Source organism: Leopardus geoffroyi, chromosome B2 (genome assembly GCF_018350155.1).
Source record: "Leopardus geoffroyi isolate Oge1 chromosome B2, O.geoffroyi_Oge1_pat1.0, whole genome shotgun sequence".
Taxonomy (NCBI): Eukaryota; Metazoa; Chordata; class Mammalia; order Carnivora; family Felidae; genus Leopardus; species Leopardus geoffroyi.
The window spans coordinates 9249182-9275132 of NC_059332.1; the positions used below are offsets into that span (position 1 = coordinate 9249182).

General features: G+C 45.0%; 1 protein-coding gene across 7 annotated transcripts in view; it reads left to right on the forward strand.

Moving 5' to 3' along the window:
• The window catches only part of MBOAT1 (membrane bound O-acyltransferase domain containing 1), a 106480-nt gene that overhangs the window by 45036 nt on the left and 35493 nt on the right, over positions 1-25951 (forward strand). For 6 of the 7 annotated variants that reach the window (XM_045497253.1, XM_045497252.1, XM_045497251.1 and 3 more), the window contains exons 2-4: positions 15098-15243; positions 16428-16505; positions 22396-22491. In XM_045497253.1, the coding sequence (XP_045353209.1) occupies positions 16459-16505; positions 22396-22491 (143 nt within the window). In that variant the 5' untranslated portion in view covers positions 15098-15243; positions 16428-16458. Of the gene's footprint in view, positions 1-13913; positions 14118-15097; positions 15244-16427; positions 16506-22395; positions 22492-25951 lie in introns of those variants that run through there. The other variant, XM_045497254.1, reaches the window with a different exon arrangement.

The following is a 25951-nucleotide window of genomic DNA, read 5'->3' on the forward strand; positions in this document are numbered from 1 at the left end:
CACAGAGCCAGACGCAAGGCTCCAACTCACGAGCCGTGAGATCATGACCTGAGCTGAAGTCAGATGCTTAACGGACAGAGTCACCCAGGTGCCCCTAAAGTACACTTATTAAACTGCTTCTTCCCTCCCTGTGAGCAATATGATAAGTTGAAGCTGTGATTCATTCTCAGACCTGGGCGACACATTAGAATCAGCCAGGAACCTTAAAAAAACTAAAATGACTGGCCTTCCCCCACACCTGTCGCTCCAGAGTCAGAGTGGGGCCTTAGAATCAGTCCTTTTTATTTTGTGTTTTTTAAAAAATCGCTCCCTGGTTGATTCCAGTGTTTAGTGTCGAGAGTCACTGACTGAAGAGGGGTCTTGTGCGGTAGTTGAGTTGTGGGCAGCACAGCAGCAAGTGGTCTGTGTGGCGGTTCGTTAGCTGGCTGGACAGTTTGTAGCTCACCTAATACACAAGGTTCTTTCACCTCTTATTTAGTGCCCGTTACAATCTTGTGAAGCAGATGTTGTTATTGTGTCCTATAACCTTGTAGGTGGTGGGAGACTCTTAGTGGAGGTTACTTTTCACTCTGGAACCCAGTTGAGAGAAGGCAGCTGCAGACCCAGCTGGGTGGATTTGGGTCACGTGAAAAATTACACACACACACACACACACACACACACACATAAACACATTTACATAGATTATATATTGAATGTATGTTACACATGTACACTACCCCCCCCCCCCATACCTGCTTCTGGTGGTGATCTCTGTCTATACCCAGGCCCTGGTCGAGATTATAAAGCCATAACCAAAATCAGTAACCAAAAACCTTCCCACAAATAAAAGTCCCGGACCAGATGGTTTCACTGGTGAATTCTACTGAACATTGAAAAGGAGAATTAATAACAGTTCTTCTTACGTTCTTCCAAAAAAAAAAGAAAGGAGAGAACACTTCCAAACTCATGTCATGAGGCCGGCGTTACCCTGAAATCAAAACCAGACAAGGACACCACAAGAAAAGAAAATTATAGGCCAGTATTCTTGGTGAACAGAGATGCAGACATCTTCAACAAATATTAGCAAACCCAATTCAACAATATGACAAAAATCAGACACCGTGATCATGTAAGATTCATCCCAGGGATGCAGGGACGGTTCACCATCTGCAAACCAGTCAACATGTTAACGAAATGAAGGATAAAAATCATATGGTCATCTTGATAGATGCAGAAGAAGCATTTGACAAAATTCAATATCCATTTATGATAAAATTGACAAAGTAGGTATAGAGAGAACATTTCTTAGAATAATAAAGGCTATATATAATAACACCACAGTTAATATCATATTCAATGACAAAGAGGTAAAAGCTTTTCCTCTTAAGTCAGGAACAAAGCAAGGGGTACCCACTCTCACTACTTTTATTCAACATAGTACTGGAAGTCCTAGCTAAAGCAATTAGGCAAGAAAAAGATACGAAGGCATTAGAATTGGAAAGAACAAAGTAAAACTGTCTCTATTTGCAGATGACATGATATTATATATAGGAAACCCTAAAGACTGAACCAAAAAACTTAGAACTAGTACACAAATTCAGTAAGTTGCAAGATATGAAATCAATGTACAAAAATCTGTTATATTACTGTACACTAAAAATGAGCCAGCAGAAAGATATATTAAAATAATTCATTTATAATCCCATAATTATATAATTTACAATACTTAGGAATAAATTTAACCAAAGAAGTTAAAGACCTGTACGTTGAAAACTGTAAGACACTGATGAGAATGACTGAAGAGGACATAAGTAAATGGAAAGATATTCTATGTTCATGGATTAGAAAAATGAATATTGTTAAAATGCCCATACTACCCAAAGCAACCTGCAAATTTAGTACAATCCCTATCAAAATGTCAATGGCATTTTCCACAGAAATCGAACAGTCTTAAAATTTGTACGGAGTGGCAAAAGACCCTGAATAGTGAAAGCAATCTTGAGTAAGAAAAACAAAGCTTGAGGCATCATGCTTCCTGATTTCAAAGCGTATTACAAAGCTGTAGTAATCAGAAATACTGTCGTATTGGCATAAAACAGAATAATGGGACAGACTACAGAGCCCAGAAATAAACACTTGCGTATATGGTCAATTAACGTATAACAAAGGAGTCAAAAGTATGTAATGGGTAAGGACAGTGTTTTCAATAGATGGCGGGGGAAAACTGGACAGCCACATGCAAAAGAATGAAATTTGACCACTATCTTTCACCATACACAAAAATTAACTCAAAATGGATTAAAGACTTGACTGTAAGACCTGAAACCATAGAACTCCTGGAAGAAAACATAGGCAGTTAGCTCCTTGACATAGGTCTGGCAATGATCTTTTGGATTTGAGACCCAAAGCAAAGGCAACAAAAGCAAAAATAAATAAGGACTGTAACAAACTAAAAAGCTGCACAACAAAATGAAAGGCAGCCTATGGAATAGAAGATATTTACAAATCGCAAATCTCATGAGGGGTTAGTATCCCAAATATATAAAGAACACATACAACCCAATAGCAAAAAACAGTCTGATTAAAAATTGGGCAGAGGAGCTGAAATAAACATTTTTCCAAAGAAGACCTATAGGTGGCCAACAGACACATGAAAAGGTGTTTGACATCATTGATTATCAGGGAAATGCAAATCAGAAGCACAATGAGATACTACCTCACACCTGTCATAATGGCTAGAATCAAAAGGACAAGAGATAATAAGTGTTGGCAAGGCTGTGGAGACAAGGGAACCCTTGTGCCTTACTGGTGGGAATGCAAATTGGTGCAGACACTGGGGAAAACAGTATGCACCTTCCTCAAAAAATTAGAAATAGAACTAGCAATTCCACTTCTGGGTATTCATCCAAAAGAAATGAAAACTCTTACCTTGAAAAGATACGTGCCCCCCCTATATTCGTTGTAGCAGCATTTTCTGTAGCCAGTACGTAGAAGGAACCTCAATGTCCACTGGTGGTTGAATAGATAAAGTGTGTGTGGGGGCGCCTGGGTGGCTCAGTTGGTTAAGCATTTGACTCTTGGTTTTGGCTCAGGTCACGATTTCATGGTTTGTGATTTCAAGCCCTGCACTGGGCTCTTTGGTGACAGTGTGGAGTCTGCTTGGGATTCTCTGTCTTCTTCTCTCTCTGCTCTCTGTGTGGAGTCTGCTTGTGCTCTCTCTTAAAAATAAATAAACTAAAAAAAAATTTGTGTGTGTGTGTGTGTGTGCGCGCGCGCGCGCAATGGAATATTATTCAGCCATAAAAAAGGAAAATAGGGGCACCTGGGTGGCTTATTCAGTTGGGCATCTGACTTTGGTTCAGGTCCCGATCTCACATTTCTTGGGGTTGAGCCCCATGTTGGGCTCTGTGCTGACATCGTGGAGCCTGCTTGGGATTCTTTCTCTCACCCTCTCTCTCTGCCCCTCTCTCCCTCACGCTTTCTCTCTCTCTCAAATCAGTAAACTTCAGAAAAAAAAGGAAACTTGCCATTTGTGACAATATGAATGGACTTTGAGGGTTTTATGCTAAATGAAATAAGATGAAGGACAAGTACCATGTGATCTCACTTACACGCGGAATCTAAAAAAACCCCCAGAACTCATAGAAACAGAGAACAGATTGGTGGTTGCCAGAAGTGGGGGCTGGGGCTTGAGCATAATGGGTGTAGGGTGTTAAAAGATACATACTTCGACTTATAAAATAAGTAAGTCATGGGAATGTAATACCCAGCGTGGTGACTGTAGTTAACAGTACTGTATTGTGTATTTGAAAGTTGCTAAGAGATAGATCTTAAAAGCTCTTATCGCCAAAAGTGGTGCCTGGGTGGCTCGGTCAGTTCAGTGCTCACTCTTGATTTCGGTTTGGGTCATGATCTCACAGTTCGTGAGTTCAAGCTCCACGTTAGGCTCTGTGTTGCGATGCAGTGCCAGCTTGAGATTCTCTCTCCCTCTCTCTCTGCCCCTCCCCTGCTCTCTCTTTCTCTCTCTCTCTGTCTCTCACAACAAACTTATAAAAAAGTTATCACCAAAAAAAAGTGTGTAATTATGTGTGGTGATGGGTATTAACTGGACTTATTGTAATCATTTCATAACATATACAGATGTCATTCTTTTGTACACCGGAAACTAATATGTTACATGTCAATTATATCTTAATAAGAAGAAAACCAAAGGTGATAAAGTCGCCCCAAACCTTGCACTTCCTTGTGTGGTGGTGCTTTCTCCTGCCGCGTGTGTCCCTTCCTCCCGCTGGCCGTCTGGGACTCCTCCCTCAGACCTCACCCTGGCGTGGTCCTCTCTGACCTGCATCCTGTCTTACTTCCATCCCGCATCCACGACTGGTAAAGGATTGCAGGCAGGTGCACCGGACCAGGGTCAGGACACCTTAGTTCTCGTCCCAGCTCTGACATTCCGTGGCTGTGTGACCCAGGCCAAGTCACTGCCAATCTCTGGTCTCCACCTTTCCTTGCCTGGAGAATGAGATGTTGGAATTACAGGTGAAGATTTTGATGAATCATGCATGGTTGGCTAAGCAGATGGGCTCTGGAAGCAGGATCCGGGAGGCATGTGATGTTTGGGAAAATTTCTTAACCTCTCTGTGACTTAATTTCCTCTTTTCTAAAATGAATGCCTCGAAGAGCCTCAGAGAGTTGTGAATGTTGAAGAAGTTACTCAGAAGGACCTAGAGCAGTGCCTGTGATGTGGTACACGTCCTGCTGTTAGTTATTATTATCGTGTTATTATTGTCACTTTCTTTTATTTTAATAAATATTTATTTTTGAGAGAGAGAGAGAGCGAGCAAGCAGGGGAAGAAGGGCAGAGAGAGAGGGGACGCAGAGGATTTGAAGTGGGCTCTGTGCTGACAGCAGAGAGCCCAATGTGGGGCTTGAACCCGTAAACTGCAAGACCCTGACCTGAGCCAAAGTTGGACGCTTTGTGGCGAGCCACCCAGGAACCCCTTTGTTGTCGCTTTCAAGTGGCTAACGACGGAGGTGGTTTTCGTGGGGAGATCACATCTCCAGAGGACATGGGTGGGTGTTTGTGGACAGTGTTTTCAGCACTCCTCAAATGGTCCCAGATTTTATTCAGTCTTCCCTGCCTCCTTGGCCGAGGATTAGAAGGAAATGATTTGTGGGCTGGGAGGCAAGCTGGAGGCAGATCCTTATAAAACATGTCACCCACATATTTTAAGGTTTCAGTCTGCCATGGCTAAACAGCATAAACATTTTTTTGCCCTTGTATCTTCTGGAATTCATTTCTAAAGGGTTTTCATTCTAAATCATAACTAATACATGACATGATATTTACAGCATAGGGTAGCCACAAGTCTAAACTAACCAAAATACAGGATTTTTCCCCTGAGAATTAATAGAGGGATTATCTCACTCCAGAGGAACTGGATGACATACTCTGAACTGAGGGAAGGAAGCTTCTGATGTGAGTATACAAACTCCAGAGAAAAGGTCTGGGTGAGCCTCAGAGAACAGTTGTTGGACAGGATGTTGAGCCTGGCAGCCTGATTCAGGTCCGCCCCTACCCCCAGCCCCGCCACCCTACAAGATCGAGATCTTGAGACACAATCGTAGGCAATGGCTGAGCATCTCTAAATATTTTTTTTAATGTTTTATTCATTTTTGAGAGAGAGAGAGAGAGTGAGTGAGAGAGAGAGAGACAGAGCGTGAGCAGGGGAGGGGCAGAGAGAGAGGGAGACCCAGAATCCGAAGCAGGTTCCAGGCTCTGAGCCGTCAGCACAGAGCCCGACGCAGGGCTCGAACTCACACACGCGAGATCATGACCTGAGCCAAAGTCGGATGCTTAATGGACTGAGCCATGTAGGCGCCCCCAGCTGAGTGTCTCTAAACCAGTCGTGGTGCTGCCCAGCAGTTGACAGCTCTGAGGCCCTTCGCCTTGTGTCTGAGGTTCCTCAGTGGGACAGTGAGGCTCTTTGAGAAGACTAAATGCGGTAATGGATGTCAAGCATGTAGAGTAACAGCCAAGGTTTTGTTGAGCTCAGTAAATATACGTGCACAATACATCCCTATTATTATTAGTCAAAACTTGTATGTTATGGGGCGCCTGGGTGGCTCAGTCAGTTAAGTGTCCCACTTGGACACAGGTCGTGGTCTCTTGGTCTGTGGGTTCGAGCCCCGTGTCGGACTCTATGCTGACAGCTCGGAGCCTGGAGCCTGCTTCCGATTCTGTGTCTCCCTCTCTCTCTGCCCCTCTCCTGCTCACGCCCTGTCTCTCTCTCTCAAAAATAAATAAACATTAAAAAACAAGTAAGAAAAAAAAAAAAAGCATTTCTTGTTGACATTCCAGGGAGGTTGGAACAGAAGTGTAACAAGGCTCTCTTTGAAAGCGCAAAGTAGCTGAAGAGTGTGGCACAGACACTTTTTGTTCCATGGTGCAGAAGGGAATAGCATTTCTTGTAGTCTCCCCCAGCCACATTTATTCGTAGGAGGCAATGCAAAAGAGCACTGTTTGTGGAGGAGGGAATGGCTTGCCTTTAAATAAGGAATTGTTTAATTAGATCGGTTTTGTCTGGGAACATATAAGGCACTGTTGCTGAGAGAAACATTCCAGGCCTGGACAGTCGCCTGCACCTCATTGCTGAGCCACTGTCATGGAGGACATAATTTTGGACCGTTAATATTTGCTGTTTGTTAAAAATAGACTGCTTACATCTCTTCATTAGGAGGAAGGCAGTGCTTTCTTGCCCCTGGCAGAGTTCGTTTCTCGTTGCAAGAATATGAAGACCGAGGCACAGAAATCCCCAAATAAACCCCCTCTCCAGCAGCACGTTACAGCAGAAAGATTGAAGACGTGCGCTTGAACATTGCAGTATGGTTTCACCGTGCTTTGGTGAAATAGGGAATCACAGCCTTGGGCATGTGTTTTATTTGCTTGTCGTGGCTTTGAAATCTTGCAAGAGCCGTGGAAACCGAGCTCTTGTTAACGTGAGGTACGCCAGGCTTGCGTTTTGAGCGTCTGATCAAAACCGCTGTGCTCTGCTGTTTCCTTAGGCATAGGACCCACACAATACTCTAACTGTGCACAGCATATTGTTGTGTATCACAGATGAAAGCGTAGCTTTCTTTTCTGCTCGGGAGGGGGTACGCCAGCCCCAAAGTCAAGACATCCGCACATGTTCCTTCTAAATGTGAAGGGTTTATTCAAGAGCATCATGGGACATATTTCTATTCTCTTTGGCTGTCCACACCGTTACCCTTGACATTTTACTGCCTGTAAAACATGTTTTTCTTTAAGAGGAAACTTTTTACAGGTTAATTTTTTTTTTTATTTATGCCTAACTCCTTCCTAAAAGTTAGCTGTGGTAGGTGCTAATAAATTCAGCCTTGAGGCTAGCGTAAGTAGAATTAAATACAGATTTTTTAGAGTTTCTTAGATTGCCTTGATTGTGTGTGCTCACGCGCGCGTGTGTGTGTGTGTGTGTGGTGTGTGTGAGAAATTCCACGTGGAATTTACAACTATAAATTGTAAAAGAATTTTTGCAAAAAATTTGCCCAGATTCCCGTCACCCTGACAAAACCTCCGAATTCCATCTCACGTGTTATGTTTGCCTTTTTCCTAATACCACTGTTGTTGTTTTTTTTTAACACAGGTGTAGGCATACATACACTTTTATTTATTTTTTATTTTATTATTATTTTTTAAATGTTTATTTCTTTTTGAGAGAGAGAGAGAGAGAGAGAATGAGTGAGTGTGCACATGAACTGGGGAGGAGCAGAGAGAGAGGGAGACACAGAATCCGAAGCAGGCTCCAGGCTCTGAGCCATCAGTACAGGCCCTGATGTAAGTCTCAACCTCATGACCCGCAAGATCATGACTTGAGCCTAAGTCATGATGTGGCTTAACTGACCGAGGCACCCCTGGAATACTGTTCTGTTGCATAGGTTTACCATTAATTACTATCCTTTTGTCCTACGATTAGGTAAATTTTATGTCATTCTGTCTTGTAAATAATGCCTTAACATTTTTTTTTTTTTAGCATTCTGCTTTTTTGTCATCCAACGAATAGATTTCCATTCGGTTGGAAGTGTGGCTTACGGCAAATAGTACCACAGTCGTTTCAAAAAGGATTATAATTCAGGGTGTGTCCTTGAGTTGTTCATGTGTTAACCAATCTCTTTACTAATTTTGTTGAACTTTTAGGTCCCTTCTTCTTGCTTCGAGAAGTTAACACGGAGTTAAATATTTTTTTGTGGAGATTTTTTGTGCACATCTCTAATCGTGGTGATAATGATGGGCTGAAAATTTTCAGCCAGAGATAGATGTGCAAAAACTGTAACTTTTAAGTTTGTCCCTACTAAACTTAATTTAGCTTTCGCGCTACATTGCCAGTTATAAGCGGCTTCCTTCTGTTTGGGGCTGGTTATGGTAGAGGTTTGTCTCCCTCTATGGCTGGGAATCAGGTAAGCCCTGAGGGGTCTACAGACCTCTGTAGCCTGGGTGAGGGCCTCCGGTCCCTGTGCTGTTGGGGTCTTGCTGGCTTCTGCTTGAGTGGAGCCCCTCCCTGTGGTCTTGGGCATTAGCCTCTTGCTGCTGGTTTATCTGCTGTTCGCTGCAGCATCTTCCGTGGCTCCTGGTGGCAGGTTCACACTCAACATTCTCCTGAATGCAACCGCAAGACCTTCTCGGGCCTACCAGTTCTCAGCTGGCCTCTCTGCTGTTCTGGAGCCTGGGAGAGGGGCCTGAGAGATGCCCTGAGCCCATGTATTTCATCACCCTCTGGGCCTTCTGGAAGCAATGCTGGCCCATCTCCCAGGGCTGCATCCTGGGAAGCTAGACAGCCAATCTCCAACAGTGATAACCTGTGTCATTCCTCCGGACTTCTCCAGGATCCCATCAAGTTTTGAGGTCTCACCGCCTCTGCTGTCACCGCCCCCCCCCCCCCCCCTCCCACCCCATGTCAAGTTGCTAGTCCTGCTCCGCTGAATCCCTCCTTCAACACACTGGCCAAACTCTATCTCCTTATTTTGGACAGAAAAATAACCCTTTCATCATTAAGAACTTTTCTTCCCTCCACGACTGTAGTAGAAACTTCATACTTTAAATTCTTCCATTTTGCTCTTGATCTATATAAAGACAAGTTTTTAGAATTTTAAAAAGGAAAAAAAAAAAACTATCTTTTCAACATTGGTAGACTGCTTTGATTTATTCAGATTGATCTCTGCTTTTAGTTTATAAAACCCCACTTGGGAGCTGGAAAGCCCAGAGATTGGCTCTTTGTCAGAAGCTGCATTGCCTCTCCCTGTGGAAGAAAGGACACATGGAAAGTTCTGGCGGCTGCCTGAACGTTGGGTGGGAAAGGGAATCGGTACAAAGGCAGCAGGGAGGAGACTGGGGAGGCCGGCTCTTAACAGCTCAACAGTAGTGACGGTGTATGGAGTTATTCTACCCACAATCTGCATGTTAACTTAGTAGATGTAGAATGATATTAATAGTAAGTGCTTATCAGTGCCAGGCACTGTTTCAAATAGTCTTATATATTCTTTTGTCCCAGCAATCGTGTCAAATGGTACCACTGTTCCTACCCCCGTCACATGAGCTAAGAGCCAAAATGCAGCAAGCTGGTATAACTCTTCAACCAGTAAGTGGTGGATCCTGGTCGTGCAGCAGAGTATTCTGGCTCTGTGTTGACTCTTGGAACCACAAAGTCTATTCTTGGTTGTGGGATGGGATCAAATACTTCATTTGATTATTATTATTGAAGGTAGGTCTTTTGTTCTCTTGTAATTGTAATTTGATTCTCTTCTTAACGGGGGTTCGATCATTTCCTAAAAGGCTTGATCCCTCCCCCCCTTTAGGAAGATGCGATCCCTTTATTGTTTTAGTTTGTTTCTGTACTTATGTGTGTTACTTTATTAACTTAGTGTTTCTCCAGTTTGGATAAAGAGGCCTTCTCAGTTTCAGCTGCTTGTAGTCACCAAAGTTTAATATCTGTATCATCCCAGGCCAGTGATTTGCTTTCCAGAGTTGTATAATTTTTAAAACCGGTTTATTATGGAAAAGTTCAAACATACACACAAGTGGAGAGATTAGTAGAATGACCTCTTTCATGTGCCCAGCACTCAGTTTTCAACTCGTGGCCAATCTTGTTTCGTCTATACCATGATTTGTTCATAGCGGCTCTACCGACATTTTGGGCCGGGAAATTCTTTGTTGTGGGAGGCTGTCCTCTGCCTTTTAGGATGTTTTGCGGTATTCCTGGCCTCTACCCACTAGATAGCAGGAGCATTCCCCCACCACCATTTCTGGTTATAACAACCAAAAATGTCTCCCGGGAGGGGGCAAGTCATCCCCAGTTGAGAATCACTGATTTATACTCCCTCCACTCTACCCATCCCTTCAAGGTTATTTGGAAGCAGATCCTATACATCAAATACAATCCACTTTGGGATGCATTTCTGAAAAACAATGCCTCCAATTTTGTTGGCCCTATAGAGAGGAAAGGAGCCAAGATCTCATTCTGTTCCTGTAAGAACTGTTGTCATGGCAGCCTGTCACCGTTGGCCACAGAAGTAGCAAATGCAAAGAAATTGGTGTCATGCTTCAGCCTATACTTAAAAAAAAATTGTGATAAAATACACAAAATATGAAATTTTCCATTTTAACCATTAAAAACATTTCTTTTTACGTGTATTTATTTTTGAGAGACAGAGTGAGACAAAGTGAGAGTTGGGGAGGGGCAGAGAGAGAGGGAGACACAACCATTTTAACCATTTTTAAGCATATAGGATAGTTCAGTGGCATTAACATTCACGTTGTTGTGCAACCATGCCACCACCCGTCTCCAGAACTCTTTTCATCTTGCAAAACTGAAACTCTGTATCCACTAAATAATAAGCCGGTTCCCTCTACCCCTCAGTCTCTGGAAATCACTGTCCTACTTTCAGTCTCTATGAATTTAACTACTGTATTCTAGGTACCTCATTTAAGTGGAATCATAGAATAGTTGTCCTTTTGTGACTGACTTGTTCACTTAGCATAATGCCCTTGAAGTTCATCCATGTTGTAGCATATGTCAGAATTTCCCCCATTTTAAGGCTGAATAATATTCCACTGTATTTGTTTGCCACATTTTTTTTTTAATCCATTCATCTATTGGTAGACACTTGGGTTGCTTCCACCTTTTGGCTATTGTGAATAATGCTGCTACAAACATGGGTGGAGAGATATTTCTTCAAGACCCTTTTTTCAGTTCTTTTGGGTAAATACCCAGAAGTGGGATGGCTGGATCATATGTACTTATATTTTTAATTTTTTGAACCGCCATATTGTTTTCCACAGTGGCTGTACCATCTTACATTCTTACCAGCAGCATACAAGGGTTCTGATTTCTCCCGGTTCTTGCCAACACTTATTATTTTGTTTTTAAAATAGCCATCCTAATGGATGTGAAGAGGTGGCTAACTGTGGTTCAGCTTGTGCCTTTTAAGATGTACATCTGGTGGTTGAAAAGCAATCCTGCTAGGAGCCTCCTGCGAGAACTGAGTGGTGTTGCTGTGTGTGTGTGTGTGTGTGTGTGTGTGTGTGTGTGTGTGTGTGTTTCCACTTTTGCCTTGGAACAGTTTGCCAGGGAACATTCATCCAGCCATCCATGACTCACTCCCGGGAAGAGGATGGGGGTGTGGGTTGTGTCTGTGTGTAGGAGGAAGCTTTTAGTCCCAAGGGTCTTGCATTTAGGCATTAACCACTACCAGTTAAGGGAAAGGATTTGAGTTAGATTAGAATCAGAGACCGTTACAGACTAGGTCTCCCAAAGCACATGTTTTGGAACCCCCCTCCGCCCCCCAAAAAAAGCAATTGAAACCCAGAGCATGTAAGTCTTCTTTTCTTAACTTGCTGGTAGTGACAATATTTTGCCCGCTGTACCCAGTATCTGGCATATAGCATCAGCCAGCCAATGTTTGTAGAATTAATCAATGAATTACCAAAGCTCACCCAGCTGACACCCGAGAGTCAGAACTAGGATATTCATCGGTTACCCATGAGATCATGGTGGCTGAAAAATGGCAGATTGCTTCAGTGGCCCAGTGAGTCTTTGTTTCCTCCTTATTGATCACGAGGGTGACAAGATCAGAGGTAGTTTCCCCACAGTGAGCCTTATTCTTCCTTGGAGGTGGGTTAGAAGGACCCACCTTCCTTAAGACAAGCCAAGTTGATGAGACTCTCAGGAGGCTGAGGATGCCTGGGCCGGCTGAGTGACGACCATTGAGCTTAAATCTGTTGTCTCATCCCTGCCACACGACCTTCACCAATCTCCTTCTCCTTTATTTGTGCTTTTCTTCTTTATGAGAAAGTCTAGTTCCTCCTGGGTGCCTCTGAGGGTCCCTCTTATTATACTTCTAAACCAGGTGCTTTCCATCTTGCCTGAATATCAGAACCACCTGAACGCCTTGGAAAGTCCTGATGTCAGGCCAGTTATGTCAGAATGGTTGGGGATAGGATCCAGGCAGCAGTATTTTTTTTTAACGTTTTTTAATTTATTTTGAGAGAAAGAGAGAGAGGGAGAAGGAGAGAGAGAATCTTAAGCAGGCTCCACACTGTCAGTACAGAGCCCGATGCGGGGCTCATTCAGACTCAACGAACCGCGAGATCATGACCTGAGCCGAAGTCTGACACTTAACTGAGCCACCCAGGTGCCCCAGGCAGCAGTATTTTTCATGTCCTTAACTGCTCCCGCGCCTCAGTTTTTACCTATTTCAACAGTTTTTTTCCTAGTTGTCAGCCTGAGTCTCATCCCTCCTTAACCGTGAAACTTCTCATTATTTACTTCGGATCTAAAGGGGGTGTAATGTAAGAGAATAATAATCATGTACTAACTTCGAGCCATGTTAATGTTACTTTACAATTACTTGTGGGTTCTTTTGTTCCTTTCTCAGAGTATAAGGTCTGCTAGGCAGGCAGCGTGCCTCCTTTCTCCTGTATCCCAGGGCTTCTCAAAGTGACTATGCACCCCCATTTCTTGGGGGGCTGTTAAAGCACAGATTGCTGGACCCACCTTGGGAAGGTCTAATTTAGCTAAGTCTCAGGTGGGGCACGAGAGTTTGCATTTCTTTTTCAAAAAATTTTTCCATTGGGGCGCCTGGGTGGCTCAGTAGGTTAAGCGGCCAACTTCGGCTCAGGTCATGATCTCACGGTTGGTGAGTTCAAGCCCCGCGTCGGGCTCTGTGCTGACAGCTCAGAGCCTGGAGCCTGTTTCAGATTCTGTGTCTCCCTCTCTCTGACCCTCCCCTGTTCATGCTCTGTCTCTCTCTGTCTCAAAAAAAAAAAAAAAAATTTTTTTTTCCGAGATCATGACCTGAGCCTAAGTTGGACGCTTAACCGGCTGAGCCACCCAGGTGCCCCGAGAATTTGCATTTCTGATGGTTTTCCAGCTGCGGCTGCTGGTCCCGGGACTGCACGTGAGAACACGATCTACCCTTTGGATCATTCCTCACGTGCAGGGGTGCTCGGTAATTACCGGCAAACCTCAAGGAATGGAACCAATTTCCCCTGAGCTGCTCTGCTGCCTGGGGGACCGTATTCTGCTGTGGCTGAGAGAATGAAAGAAAGTGTGATTGATCACCTACAGATGATCATAACTTCTACTTTCCAGTTGCCAATTCTTTGACATTTGGACCCTCACTAAGGTGATTATTTTTCTCTCCATTGTGTGTGTGTGAGAGAGAGAGAGTTGGCGGTGGCGTGTTTAGGCTGCACGAAATGATAGGACCGCATCCTGCAGACCAGAATCACGGTTCACCTCCTCTCTGTCTTCCAGGGTAGAAAGCCAGGGCAGGCAGTAGCGGGGATCAGTGTTTGGAAAGGTCCGCGAAGAGTGGTCTCTAAACAGAGGGGAAGCTCAGCACAGTTTTCAAAAACGAAACAGAAGATTCTCTGAAAGCCTTCCTGTGAATTACCAGGGGCCCCAAGTCGTCTTGGTTTTTATCGGGAAGACAAAGTGAGCTCAGGAGGAGCTAATGTTGCTGCCTCCGCCCCCGCCGGGAGACAGCCCTAATGAATTTCACCAGCAGCTACAGTTTTTTGTCGTTTGAGAAACTGTGGAGGCTGAATTTGAGGCTCTATTCAGGTATTTATATCCTCGATCCCTTTTCCGTTAAGTGTCTTCTAGAAGCTAAGTTTTCCCTCCGAACACTCTGAAAAGTTTGAACCGCTCTTCCTGTTGTAATTAATGGTTACATCACCTGATGCATTTGGGTTTTGTGTTACATCAGCCGGTCTTTCCCCGGGGTGTCAGGGAGTTATTTTATATTTTCTTGTACGTACAATATTTTTGAGAGATAGATGAATGAGACTTTTCCAAGGAAATTTGTTGCCTATTTTAAATAATTGGATAGGGTGGCGTTGGAAGTGTAAGGTGGGGGTGTTTCTTTTTTGTGTGTGGCTTTTTAGTGACAGTCCTTGAACTTGAGCTGTCCTCTTGTTCATTTGGTGTTCATGTGTTTTTATTTTTTTCATTTGGTGTTAAGTTAAAATGAGAAAAATTAGAGTCAAACAGTTGATGATGACTTTGGAGAGAAGCATTTAGTTTCTCAGGTATTTCATGAGGGACGCGTCACGGATTTAGTTCATTTGTGCCTCTTACAGAACACGTGCTTTATCTTAGGATAGCGCTGGGGATGCGGTGGAAAGAGACCCAGTAAACTGACCTCACAGTCACTGAGGCCCTCTGCATTGAAAAGCCCTCTGTGTTGTGGGTGAGAAAGCAAGCTTGGCTCGTCTTGAAACATTAGACATGAAATCTACCCCCAGAATCAAGAGCCTACTGTATACACTATATGGTAGCTAACTTGACAAATTATATGTATATAAAAAATGAAAAAAAAAATTGAGAATGAAACTCAGGTTTCTCACTTCTCACATCAGATGAGGGCCTGGTTACCTGGTCAGTCTCCTGAACCTTTTCCAAACAAACACTCTGCTGAGGAAAAAGTCCATGTTGCAGATGCACCCAGATGCGGAGATCTGAAAAGACCGGAGAGAAATCGCACACAGGCAGAAGGATAAATAACGGTTTTGAGTCTCTCTCTCTCTCTTCCCGCCAAACAGGTGAATTTTGTAGCATGTCAGCTCTTTGCCTTGTTCGCTGCTTTCTGGTTCCGCATCTACTTAAGTCCTGGTAAAACCAGTCCCGATGTCCGGCACGCATTTGCCACCATTTTTGGCATCTATTTTGTCATCTTTTGTTTTGGCTGGTGAGTATGAGCCTCAGAAATTCTAGTATTTATCATTTGGGTGTGTTGGGGCAACATTCTTGGCATTTCCCAGGCAGGAAATGAAATATATACTCCTATTGTAAAAAAAATATATATATACTCCTATTGTTTTTTTATATATATATCTATATATATAAATATACGCATATATATACACACACATATATATAAACACGCATATATATACACACACATATATATACACACATGTATATACACACACACATACACATATACATGTGTATACACACACACACACTACTATTGTATATTCTAGGAATCTCATTTATTGTAAAGAACCTAGAACCAATAAACTGACTATCCATTAGAAGTCAATTCGGTGAATTTTTTCTAGAAATTGTGCTTCCATTGATGTTACCCTGGGTCAAGTAAGTGGAATGCTATAAGGTTTCATTTCCCAGATGAGGAACCTTTCTTACCTGTTGTAGATATTGGTGTTTTTCTTGCATGACAATAATAATTGATGTTAGTCCTGTGCGTAAAGTAGAAGAAGAGTTTTAGTGCTGGTCTTAGGAAGTGTGAGTCATTGCTCAACAGCAAGAGCCTGCGGATGACTCTTTTCTCTACCAGTTAAGCTGGCCAAATACCCTGGGGGTGGCACTTCTCGGGGAAAGAGTTTTAGGAACCAACATTTCTAGAAATCCAACTTAAGGATTTTTGTGAATTCATTCAGGATACTATAATACTGCTGTTCCTCCTTCAGTAAAAATTTGAGAAAAGACGATGAGTATGTTGAATCAACTAACAGGTAAAAGTCTTGGTATCTGGTGAGGATCAGTTTTGGTCCTGGTGCTTTAAAATTAAAAAAAAAAAAAAAAAAGTTCTAAAGAGAGAAAGAACTCTTCTGGACTCTCAGTTGTATGTGTGCCAAAGTGCAAGCCTTCCATTTATGGATCCTGACATTACTGCACCACAGGTGACAGACTGTGTCATGACTTCCTCCTGCTGCTTCAAGATCTAGTCTAGTACCTTAATCACACAGAGCAAAACTCTTTGATGTATTTTCTGTTGCATAAACATGACTTAGCAGATCATGTGCTTTCTGGTGGGGGCATAGGCGGAGCACAGTGTGCGTGTCCAGTAGGCGTGTTCATTTGGAATATACTCAACGCTCCCCCTTCTCTCTCCCTGATGTCTTAAAGGTACTCTGTGCATCTTTTTGTGCTGGTGTTAATGTGCTACGGGATCATGGTCACGGCAAGCGTATCCAGTATTCACAGGTAAGATTCTGGGGGTGAGCCGTGCAAGGTGAGGTTTTTTTCCATGACCTGTGAAATGTGTTTCTAGGGTCAAGGGGCACTTTGCCCACGTGCCCGTCACAAGTGGCGTATCCTAAGTTCTCTGGGATATCAGAAGGAGACATGGGGGCCCTAAGTGCTGGGAGCAGTCAGAGGAAGCTTTGTGAAAAGGGTGGCAAGCCCCTCGTGTCAGAAGAGAAGCAGCTGTATGGTAGCCACAAATTGGAAACCGCCCAGATGGTCACCGCAGTGGAATACTACTCAGCAGGAAAAGGGAACGAAGGATTAATAGCACACGATGATATGGATGAATCTTCAAAGTAAATGTGCTGAAGGAAGGAAGCCACACACATTTCTATTCTTGAAAATGCAGACTAATCTGAAGTGACAGAGAACAGATCAGAGGCTCCCCGGGGTGGGGGCGGCACAGGGAGATGTGACAGGGATCAGAGAGGCAGGAAGACACTTGGGGGGTGACGGATATGTCTGTTATCTTGAATTTGGCTGTGGCTTTCCAGGCGTGGACCCGTGTCAAAACTTTGTGTACTTCAAATATGTATACTAAAATGGTCAAAAGAGGAAGAAATATTCTTACTGTGATATTTTGATTTGAAAGTAGAGAAGTAACTTAATTCTGCCTTGAAGGCAACGTGCTTGGATAATCGATTCAGACACCTGGGTATCTGTTTAGCATTGTCTGTGTTTCCTGTGGTCTTTGTGAAACCCCAGCATTCGTTCTGTCTTTCTGTAACACTGAAACGTGAAAACACAGTCCACTGTTGTGTCCACAGAGCCTAGAACAGTATCTGTCACAAGTAAAGTCTCAATAAATATTTACGGAATGAATGAATACCTTTGAAAAGACATTTGTCCTGTTGTAAGTTCTTTTCTGATGGCTTCCCTGAAAAAGCAGATGCCTTATTTTAGTTTCAGAAAGCTCTTTGATTTTTTTTTTTTTTTAGAGAGAGAAAGAGAGAGAGAGAGAGAGAGAGAGAGAGATCATGTGCAAGTGGGGGTGGGGCAGAGGGAGAGGGAGAGGGAGAGAGAATCTTAAGCAAGTTCCATGCCCAGCATAGAGCCCAGTGTAGAGCCCAACACAGGGCTCGATCTCACGAGCCTGAGATCGTGATCTGAGCTGAAATCAAGAGTCTCTGAGCCCTAGAGGCTCAACCAAGTGAGCCATCCAGGCTCCCTGAAAACTCTGATTAGTAAGACTATTAGCACAATAGTTTTCCTTCTGCAAATCATTGAAATTTCACTTTTTAATGTATAATCTTGTAAATTACTTACAATAAATTTCCGGTTTCCGAGGGAAAAAATTTTTAAGGGAAAGTATTTTTGTATGCTTTAAAATTTTGTTTTCACCCAACTTAGTGTCTGGATGAGTTCTGAAAAATTGAATTGCCATCCTCTTCCTTCTGAATGCCCTCCTTGAAAGGGATAGTGTCACTCCTTCAGAAGGGAAATAGGAAATCTATATTTCTGATTTGGTAAGAATGGGCTTTGGGAATGCTCCATATTATGACAAAATGCCGTTGTTAGTGGGAGGTGAAAATGTCTGGCTTTCCCCAAACTTGAGTTTGGAAGCCATTCAACAGTTAGTAAAAATTGGGTATATCTCTGTAGCATATTTTTAACTACCTTACAAGTTGTGATTTGTCAGCTCTCTCCACACTCGTGTGATTCCGATCGGTGTGGACCATTTTTCAGGGAGTCAAGAACCTGCATGCACATGCTTGTTCCATGCGGGGCCCAGTGTCAGCCTCTGGCCAGGAATGGAACGCTCCAGCCTTGGCTGAGCCGAGCAGTTTACGGACAGGCTGTGTCTGTCCCACCACAGTAATATTGTGGTAGCAGAGGCCCGGGTCATAAGACCAAAAAGGACTCCAGCACAAGCTTTCTTTGCCAGGACTGCGGAAGTAGGGAGTGGTTCATGGTTCCTGACGGAGGGAAATTGCTTCCTATTGATGCAGGGAAAGAACATGAGACTGGAAATCTGGCTCTCTCTGGCAGTGTGAGTTCAGAAGGGTCATGCAGCCTCTCTGTACATCAGATTTCCCACCTATAAAATGTGGCGTGTGTGATAGTTTGAACTTAAGGTTTCTTCAGGATCAGGATTTCGTGATTCTTTGTGAATCGTTTTCTTCCCCTTGCCGAGCCAGTTACAAGAGTTCTGTCACATGGCTGGGGAGAGTCGGGGAAGGTCAGGCTTTGCCGCTATGGGGAGTTAACTGATTTCTAGACATACTGTTTTCTCTTTGTCTATAGATTTCTTGGGGTGCCAACTGTTTCCTTCTCAAGCCACTGTGTTGGGCAGAAATTACAGGTGTTAATTGATCATATCCAGACCGACTGGAGCAGAATATAGTTTGTGTCTCCTAGGATGGACCGCCTCTGTGAGAACGTGGTGATAAGTTGCCAGTTTTGGGGTACCTGCTTTGTGCCAAGTGCTAAGCCATGCTCTTTTATTTTTTTTTATTTTTTTATTTTTTAAATTTTTCTTTTTTTTTTCAACGTTTATTTATTTTTGGGACAGAGAGAGACAGAGCATGAACGGGGGAGGGGCAGAGAGAGAGGGAGACACAGAATCGGAAACAGGCTCCAGGCTCCGAGCCGTCAGCCCAGAGCCCGACGCGGGGCTCGAACTCACGGACCGCGAGATCGTGACCTGGCTGAAGTCGGACGCTTAACCGACTGCGCCACCCAGGCGCCCCAAGCCATGCTCTTTTAAATAGATATGTTTCAGGGTGTCTGGGTGGCTCAGTCGGTTGAGCGTCCGACTTCGGCTCAGGTCATGATCTCACAGTTTGTGAGTTCGAGCCCCGCGTCGGGCTCCCTGCTATCAGTGCACAGCCTGCTTTTGATCCTCTGTCCCTGCCCCCCCCCGCCCCTCCCCTGCTCATGCACTCGCTCGCTCTCTCTCATAAATAAGAACGAAAACATTACAAAAAATAGTTCTGTGTCATTATTTTGAATCTATAAACTCTTACTTAGTATATCATGTAATATATTTAATACTTCACGTCATTATTACAAATATATTCTCTCTAGGACAATTAATTGGGATACAGATCCCCCCCCCCCCCCCCTCCACAGGTTGAAGAAATGAATGCTCAGAGAGGTAAATAGGTGTACAAATAGGGAATTTTCATAAATGAATACATCCATGTTACCACCACCCAGGTCAGCAGGGGAGTGTTACCATCACTCATGCCCCAGTCTCTGCCACATCCTTCCTTCATAAAATAGCTAGTATTTAAACTTCCCACATTAGCTTTGCCATTGCTGGGCTTTGAAGTCCTGTTGGTCTGTCTCCAGAACATAATGCGTAGTCTCTCTACCACTCCTGGATTCCTTAGATTTTTCAGGTGCGTCCAGAGCATGAATGCATTGTGCTGTTGTCTCGGGACACAGCACTTGTTATAACTACTGAGTTGAAGTCCCTTTCTTCGCTGGGCTGGGGGGCAGGGGAAGGTATGGGTCTAGCTCTTGTGAAGGAGAAAGAGGAAGCAGGTATGGTTGCATTCAAGAGGGCCGTGGGAGAATTTGTCTTTTGTATCTGCCTCGTGCTTTTGCCTTGACCTTCACGAACTGGCTGGAGAGAGAACACAGAGGCTGGAGGCAGAAGGGCCTAACTAGCACCATTCTGCTTCTGCTCAGCCCTTCAGGGAGTTGTTTTCTCTCAGTCCTGCTTTGTTCACCGTCTTTCTGTTTGGGAAAGGGTTAAGGATGAACCCGAGGCAGGGAAAGTCTTATTTTGTGTCAGGACGTCTTTGTTTGCCAAGAGAACGTAAAGTTATGTAGTGCTTTAGAGTTTACAGAACTGCTTCACGCCCACTAGCTGGTTCCCCCTTGCCACCAAGTGCATTTTTATTATTCTTACCTCACCATTCGGTCTCCATGAGTTGTTTTAACATGAACTCGTGAATTTCAGTATAATTCGAGAATATGCTTCATCTCTGTTTTATGACCCATGTTTCAGTGTTATACCTTCTAAATTTATGTCTGCTTCTGATGGGCTCCTGCACCATTTAAAATGTCGAATGTGCTCCTTTCAGTGCCTTTCAGCTAACCATACACGAACCCCCTCTATGGCCAAGGGTTGGGGTGCTCCAGGTCATGGTGAGTTGGTGTAACAGACACATGCATATAATTTCAGCATCATAATGATGAGGTTGGCATGGAGCACTGGAGATATACCAGGAGCGGAACAGTGAATTGTGCTGGGGGTAGGAGGGGAGGGGTGGAGCAAGCCGGTGCGGGGGGGACTGACCCGGAGCCCGGCCTTACCTGGTAATTAGTTCCTAGGTAGGCTGGAGGACGGAGGAGGGAGTTGCAGGCAGAGGAAGGGGTGTGCGGAAGACATCTGGCCTGGAAATGCAAGCTGTAATTGTGGAGAGAGCGCGGCCGGTGTCGTCTGAGCATAAGTGGACGTGGGGTGTGCTCAGAGAGGAGTCCACGAGGGAAAGGCAGAGCTCCGTGCAGGAGCACATCGCCTGCTGCGTTTAGGAGTCATGATGTGACTGGACAGTGGGAGCCATTGGAGACTTTAAGACAAGTAACATTTATTTGGTTTTTGTTCACTTAGCACCCAGGAGGCCACTCTTGTGAGTGAAACACACAAGACATTCTTGCCTTCATGGTCTAGTAAGGGAGACAACAGTTAATTTGATGATCATTATGAAAAAGAAGACCACAGACCCAAAATGGAGTCACGTAGGCCAACTCACCAAACTAGGGCTTAGGGCAGTTTCAGACTCCCCCAGAAATGGAAGTCTTACCCGGTCAGCCAGGAATTTTCTGGTCAGCGCTAATGACCTCTGGAGTCTATCCCATGGGCCCTCTCCATCCCCCAAAGGGAACATGAGGTCATCTGCGTGAGGAGACCCTTCCTCCTAAGGGAAAGTGGCCTTGCCTGAAACAGTCCCTTCTTTTCCTAGTCACTTCCCTGTGCCACCCTCCTTCCTGTAAAAACCTTCCATTTTGTGCAACTCCTCGGAGCACCCCTCTATTTGCTAAGTGGGGTGCAGCCAGGTCAACAAATCGCTTAATAAAGATAATTCGATCTTCAAAGTTTACTCAGTTGAATTTTTGTTCTTTAATGTCACGTATGTGTGATTACAAATTGATGAATGTTCTGAATGATGTACATGCGTGTGTGTGTGTGTGTGTGTGTGTGTCTGTCTGTCTTTGTGTTGCTGGTTCGTACCCCGCTGGTCATGGCAGGTGTCGGAAGGAAGCCAAGCCGTGATCTTGGTGTGTGGTAACTGAAGCCTCAGGCTTGGGCAGGGGTGTGCCCAGCAGGGCACTGGGAATGCTCACACCTAAGGAGTAAGTGGAGGAAGACAAGCTGAGCAAGAACCTTGGCAGCATTAACCAGAGAGGCGGGAAGCAATCACGGAGAAGAGAAGCCAAGAGAACAAAGTATTTCAGGAAGGGAGAGGTCGGCGGCATAATGCTGGTTTGGTTTGTATTTTACAAAGATCGTTGTGTGGACACAGTGGTTTCTGAGGAGGAGAATCTGAGCACAAGATCTTGCAGGTTCTTGCTTCGCAGCTCTGGCTGCACGATGAAATTACACCTGCTGGGCGTATCCTGTACCAGTTAAGCCAGAATAGCAGGGGTGAGGCCCAGGCATCGGCAATTTGTAAAGCCCTCTGGGGTGACTCCATTGTGCTGTGTGCAGGTGAGAAAAGATGAAGGGTCCCAGGCAGTGAATGCAAAAGTGAGCGGAGGGGGTCAGCTGGGTTACAGACCAAGCAGAGAGGACTTTGTGACTGACGATATGTGGGGAGGGAGGGAGAGGAAGAGGAGAAAGTCGATCGTGTTACTGCCACGCGTAATCATCCGATCTTCTCTCTTCTGCTTTCAGATACTCCTTCTTTGTAGCAATGGGATACCTTACAATATGCCACATCAGCCGGATATACATCTTCCACTATGGGATTCTCACTACAGATTTTTCTGGGTGAGTGTATTAATTTGGGGGGGAGGGCCCGACTGCAGACCTGCACTCCGTCTCTCGGGGTCTGTAAAGATCAAGGCTGCACTTGGGGCACCTGGGTGGCACAGTCGGTTGAGCGTCCGACTTCAGCCAGGTCACGATCTCGCGGCCCGTGAGTTCGAGCCCCGCGTCGGGCTCTGGGCTGACGGCTCAGAGCCTGGAGCCTGTTTCCGATTCTGTGTCTCCCTCTCTCTCTGCCCCTCCCCCGTTCATGCTCTGTCTCTCTCTGTCCCAAAAATAAATAAACGTTGAAAAAAAAAATTAAAAAATAAAAAAAAAAAGATCAAGGCTGCACAGGAGACTCCTTGGTGGCTGGTTCAATCGGTTGGTAAGACTGTGCCAATGAGGTTGGGGCTGAAGGTTTGATTGCTCTGCAGGACTGTTGGCCCTGCTGTGTTGTAAGGTTGGGGTGGCAGCCGATGGCCCGTGGGCCATGTCTGTCCTGCTGCTTGTTTCTGTAGAGTTCCAATGGAACACAACTGGGCACCGGGTCATTACGTGTTGTCTCTGGCCTCTCTTGCACTACAGCGGTGGAGTTGCATAGTCAAGACAAAACCATGTTACCTGCAAAGCCTACAGTATTTACTGTCTTCCTCTTTAAAGGAAACGTTTCCAGTCCTCTGGTACAATGCTCTTAACATGGACTTGGTGTTTATCTCCTACTAATTAATAATACAGAAATTTTTTGCTCCCAGCTGATAAATGGTTCCCGTCCTGACCCTTCCCCCAGATTCCCTAGGCTTCTAGTGACTTGAAGGTAATACCCAGCACAGCAAGGGTCTCCATGCTGGGCTGCAAAAGTTTTTTCTTGGCCTTAACCTGCTGGGCCACCCCTCTCCTGATGGTCACCTGGGGATGACTGTGGGCAGAGAAGTGAAAATTCTATACTCTGTCCCTGTTTGTTTAGGAACAGCTGTTTATGAATCTTGAGGAATGGACACTGAAGCAGGGTGATTCCTCCTAACACACTGTATATTCACCATGTTCCTTCCTGGGGAATTTGGTCTGTTCTCTGCAGCAGCGTGAGGTCAGGCAGAGCCTGGGGTCTCCCCTCCGGTTGAATTGCACTTCCTTTCATGAGTTATTGGAGGGGAGGTAGTGAAATAAAGGTGTTGCAACTCACAGCTCAGTTCTGCGAACTTTGCAAATTTTGCGACTTAACTGTCCCACCTTGAAGAGGCTCGGGAAGCCAGAAGTGTTGGTTTTGGCCACAAAGACTGTTGTCCTGAAGTTTCTGTGACTGTGGTTTGGTCTTTCATGCATTGGTTCTTCTTATCCTTGGGTTCCTGGGATTTTACGTTTCTCTCTGACTCGTCTCCTTTCTGCATTTCCCTCCCTGTATGTTGTGGAGCACGGTTGTTGTTGAGTTTTTCTGAAACAAGTTCACAACTTTTTACCTTTTTTTTTTTTTTTTAATTTTTTTTTTTCAACGTTTATTTATTTTTGGGACAGAGAGAGACAGAGCATGAACGGGGGAGGGGCAGAGAGAGAGGGAGATACAGAATCGGAAACAGGCTCCAGGCTCTGAGCCATCAGCCCAGAGCCCGACGCGGGGCTCGAACTCGCGGACCGTGAGATCGTGACCTGGCTGAAGTCGGACGCTTAACCGACTGCGCCACCCAGGCGTCCCACAACTTTTTACTTTTTAATGACACATGAGCAATATGTGGAAAATATGGGAGCAACAAAGATAACAATACAGCCAGGAAGTTACGGCATTAAATGTAATTTTTAATTTATTTTAATGTTTATTTATTTTTGAGAGAGAGGGAGAGAGCAAGAGAGAGCACATGAGCGGGGAAGGGGCAGAGAGAGGGAGACACAGAAGCCGAAGCAGGCTCCAGGCTCCGAGCTGTCAGCACAGAGCCCGATGCGGGGCTCGAACCCACAAACTATGAGATCATGACCTGAGCCGAAGTCGGACGCTCAACCGACTGAGCTGCCCCAGCCTGCCTGTACTGCTATATAAACTGATTGTATATGGACGTGAAAGGGGAGAGAGTGATCCTTTGGAAAGAGACGAAGGCAAGTTCATCATGCCACAAGTAATGGCTGTTGAATGAGAAGAGGGTAGGGAGGTTGGAAGGGGACGGGGAGGACTGGAGTCCTGCAGGAGTCGGCTGTCAGGTTGCTCGGCAGGCTGGGCATCTTGACTTGCTTCTACTGCCTCAGTCCCCGTTAGAGGAATGACTGTGGAGGTGGCAGACGGGGCTTATGGAAGAGCAATGCCATCACTCCGCAGATCCCCGCTCCGAGGAAGGGCTTTGGTGCCGAATCAGAAGGCTCATTCATTCATCACTCAGCAGGCACTGGCTGAGAACCCCGAACATGCCAGGCCTGGTTACAGGAGACTGGCATGTCTGAGCAGAGACTGGCATGTACGTAGGGTTACCGACTTCAGGTTGGTTTGGGAAGTTCTCTTGAGAGCATATTTATCGTCGTGTACTGGGTTGATTGATGTTCCTGCAACCTCAGTCTCTGAATGTATTCTTATTTGGAAATAGGGTCTTCGTAGGTGTAATTAGTTTCTGGTTTTAAGCCACCTAATTGGTGATACTCGGTTCCGGCCGTTCTCAGACAGCAGCACACGGTGTTCTGTGATAGCGTGCCTTTTGATGGGCCAACAGCTGTCCCTCGCCCCCGATCATGCAGGTGAGAACACCTGCAGCGTCCCCACTTCTCCCCACTCTTGTCACACCTCCTTCCTTGTCGGTTCTGTCCGTAAAACCGGGGACTTTGACAGAAGGGGACAGTGGAAATCAGTCACTGTCAGCTTGACTTCCAGCAGCATGGTCGTGACATCTTTCCTCAAGTGATGTCGGTGCTTAGAAATTTTTTTTTAAATGTTTATTTATTTATTTAGAGAGAGAACTTTGGGGGGGGGGTGTGCAGACACAGAAGGGGAGAGAAAATCCAGGCAGGTTCCGCACTGTCAGTGCAGAGCCCAACTAGGGCTTGAACCCATGAACAAGCCGAAATCAAGAGTCTGGATGCTTAATCAACTGAGCCACTCAGGGGCCCCTCGGGCATTTTTTAGATCTCCTTGTATTAAGAAGTCTCTGACATTACACACTAGATCATAGAATGTTTGAACTATAAAGAACACTGTGGATTGGGGAAGGATACAGAGAAGATGTGTCTGTTCCCTGTAGTTGTGTGAGACTTATTTCTCTAACTGCTGGATGGCCGTGCTATTCGGTTCTTCAGCATATGTCTTTTTTTAAATTATAGGACATTATTGGGGCGCCTGGGTGGCTCAGTCGGTTTAGCGTCCGACTTTGGCTCAGGTCATGATCTCATAGTTCGTGGGTTTGAGCCCCGCATCGGGTTCTGTGCTGACCGCTCAGAGCCTGGAACCTGCTTCGGATTCTGTGTCTCCCTCTCTCTGCCCCTCCCCTGCTCATGCTTTCCCTCTGTCCCTGTC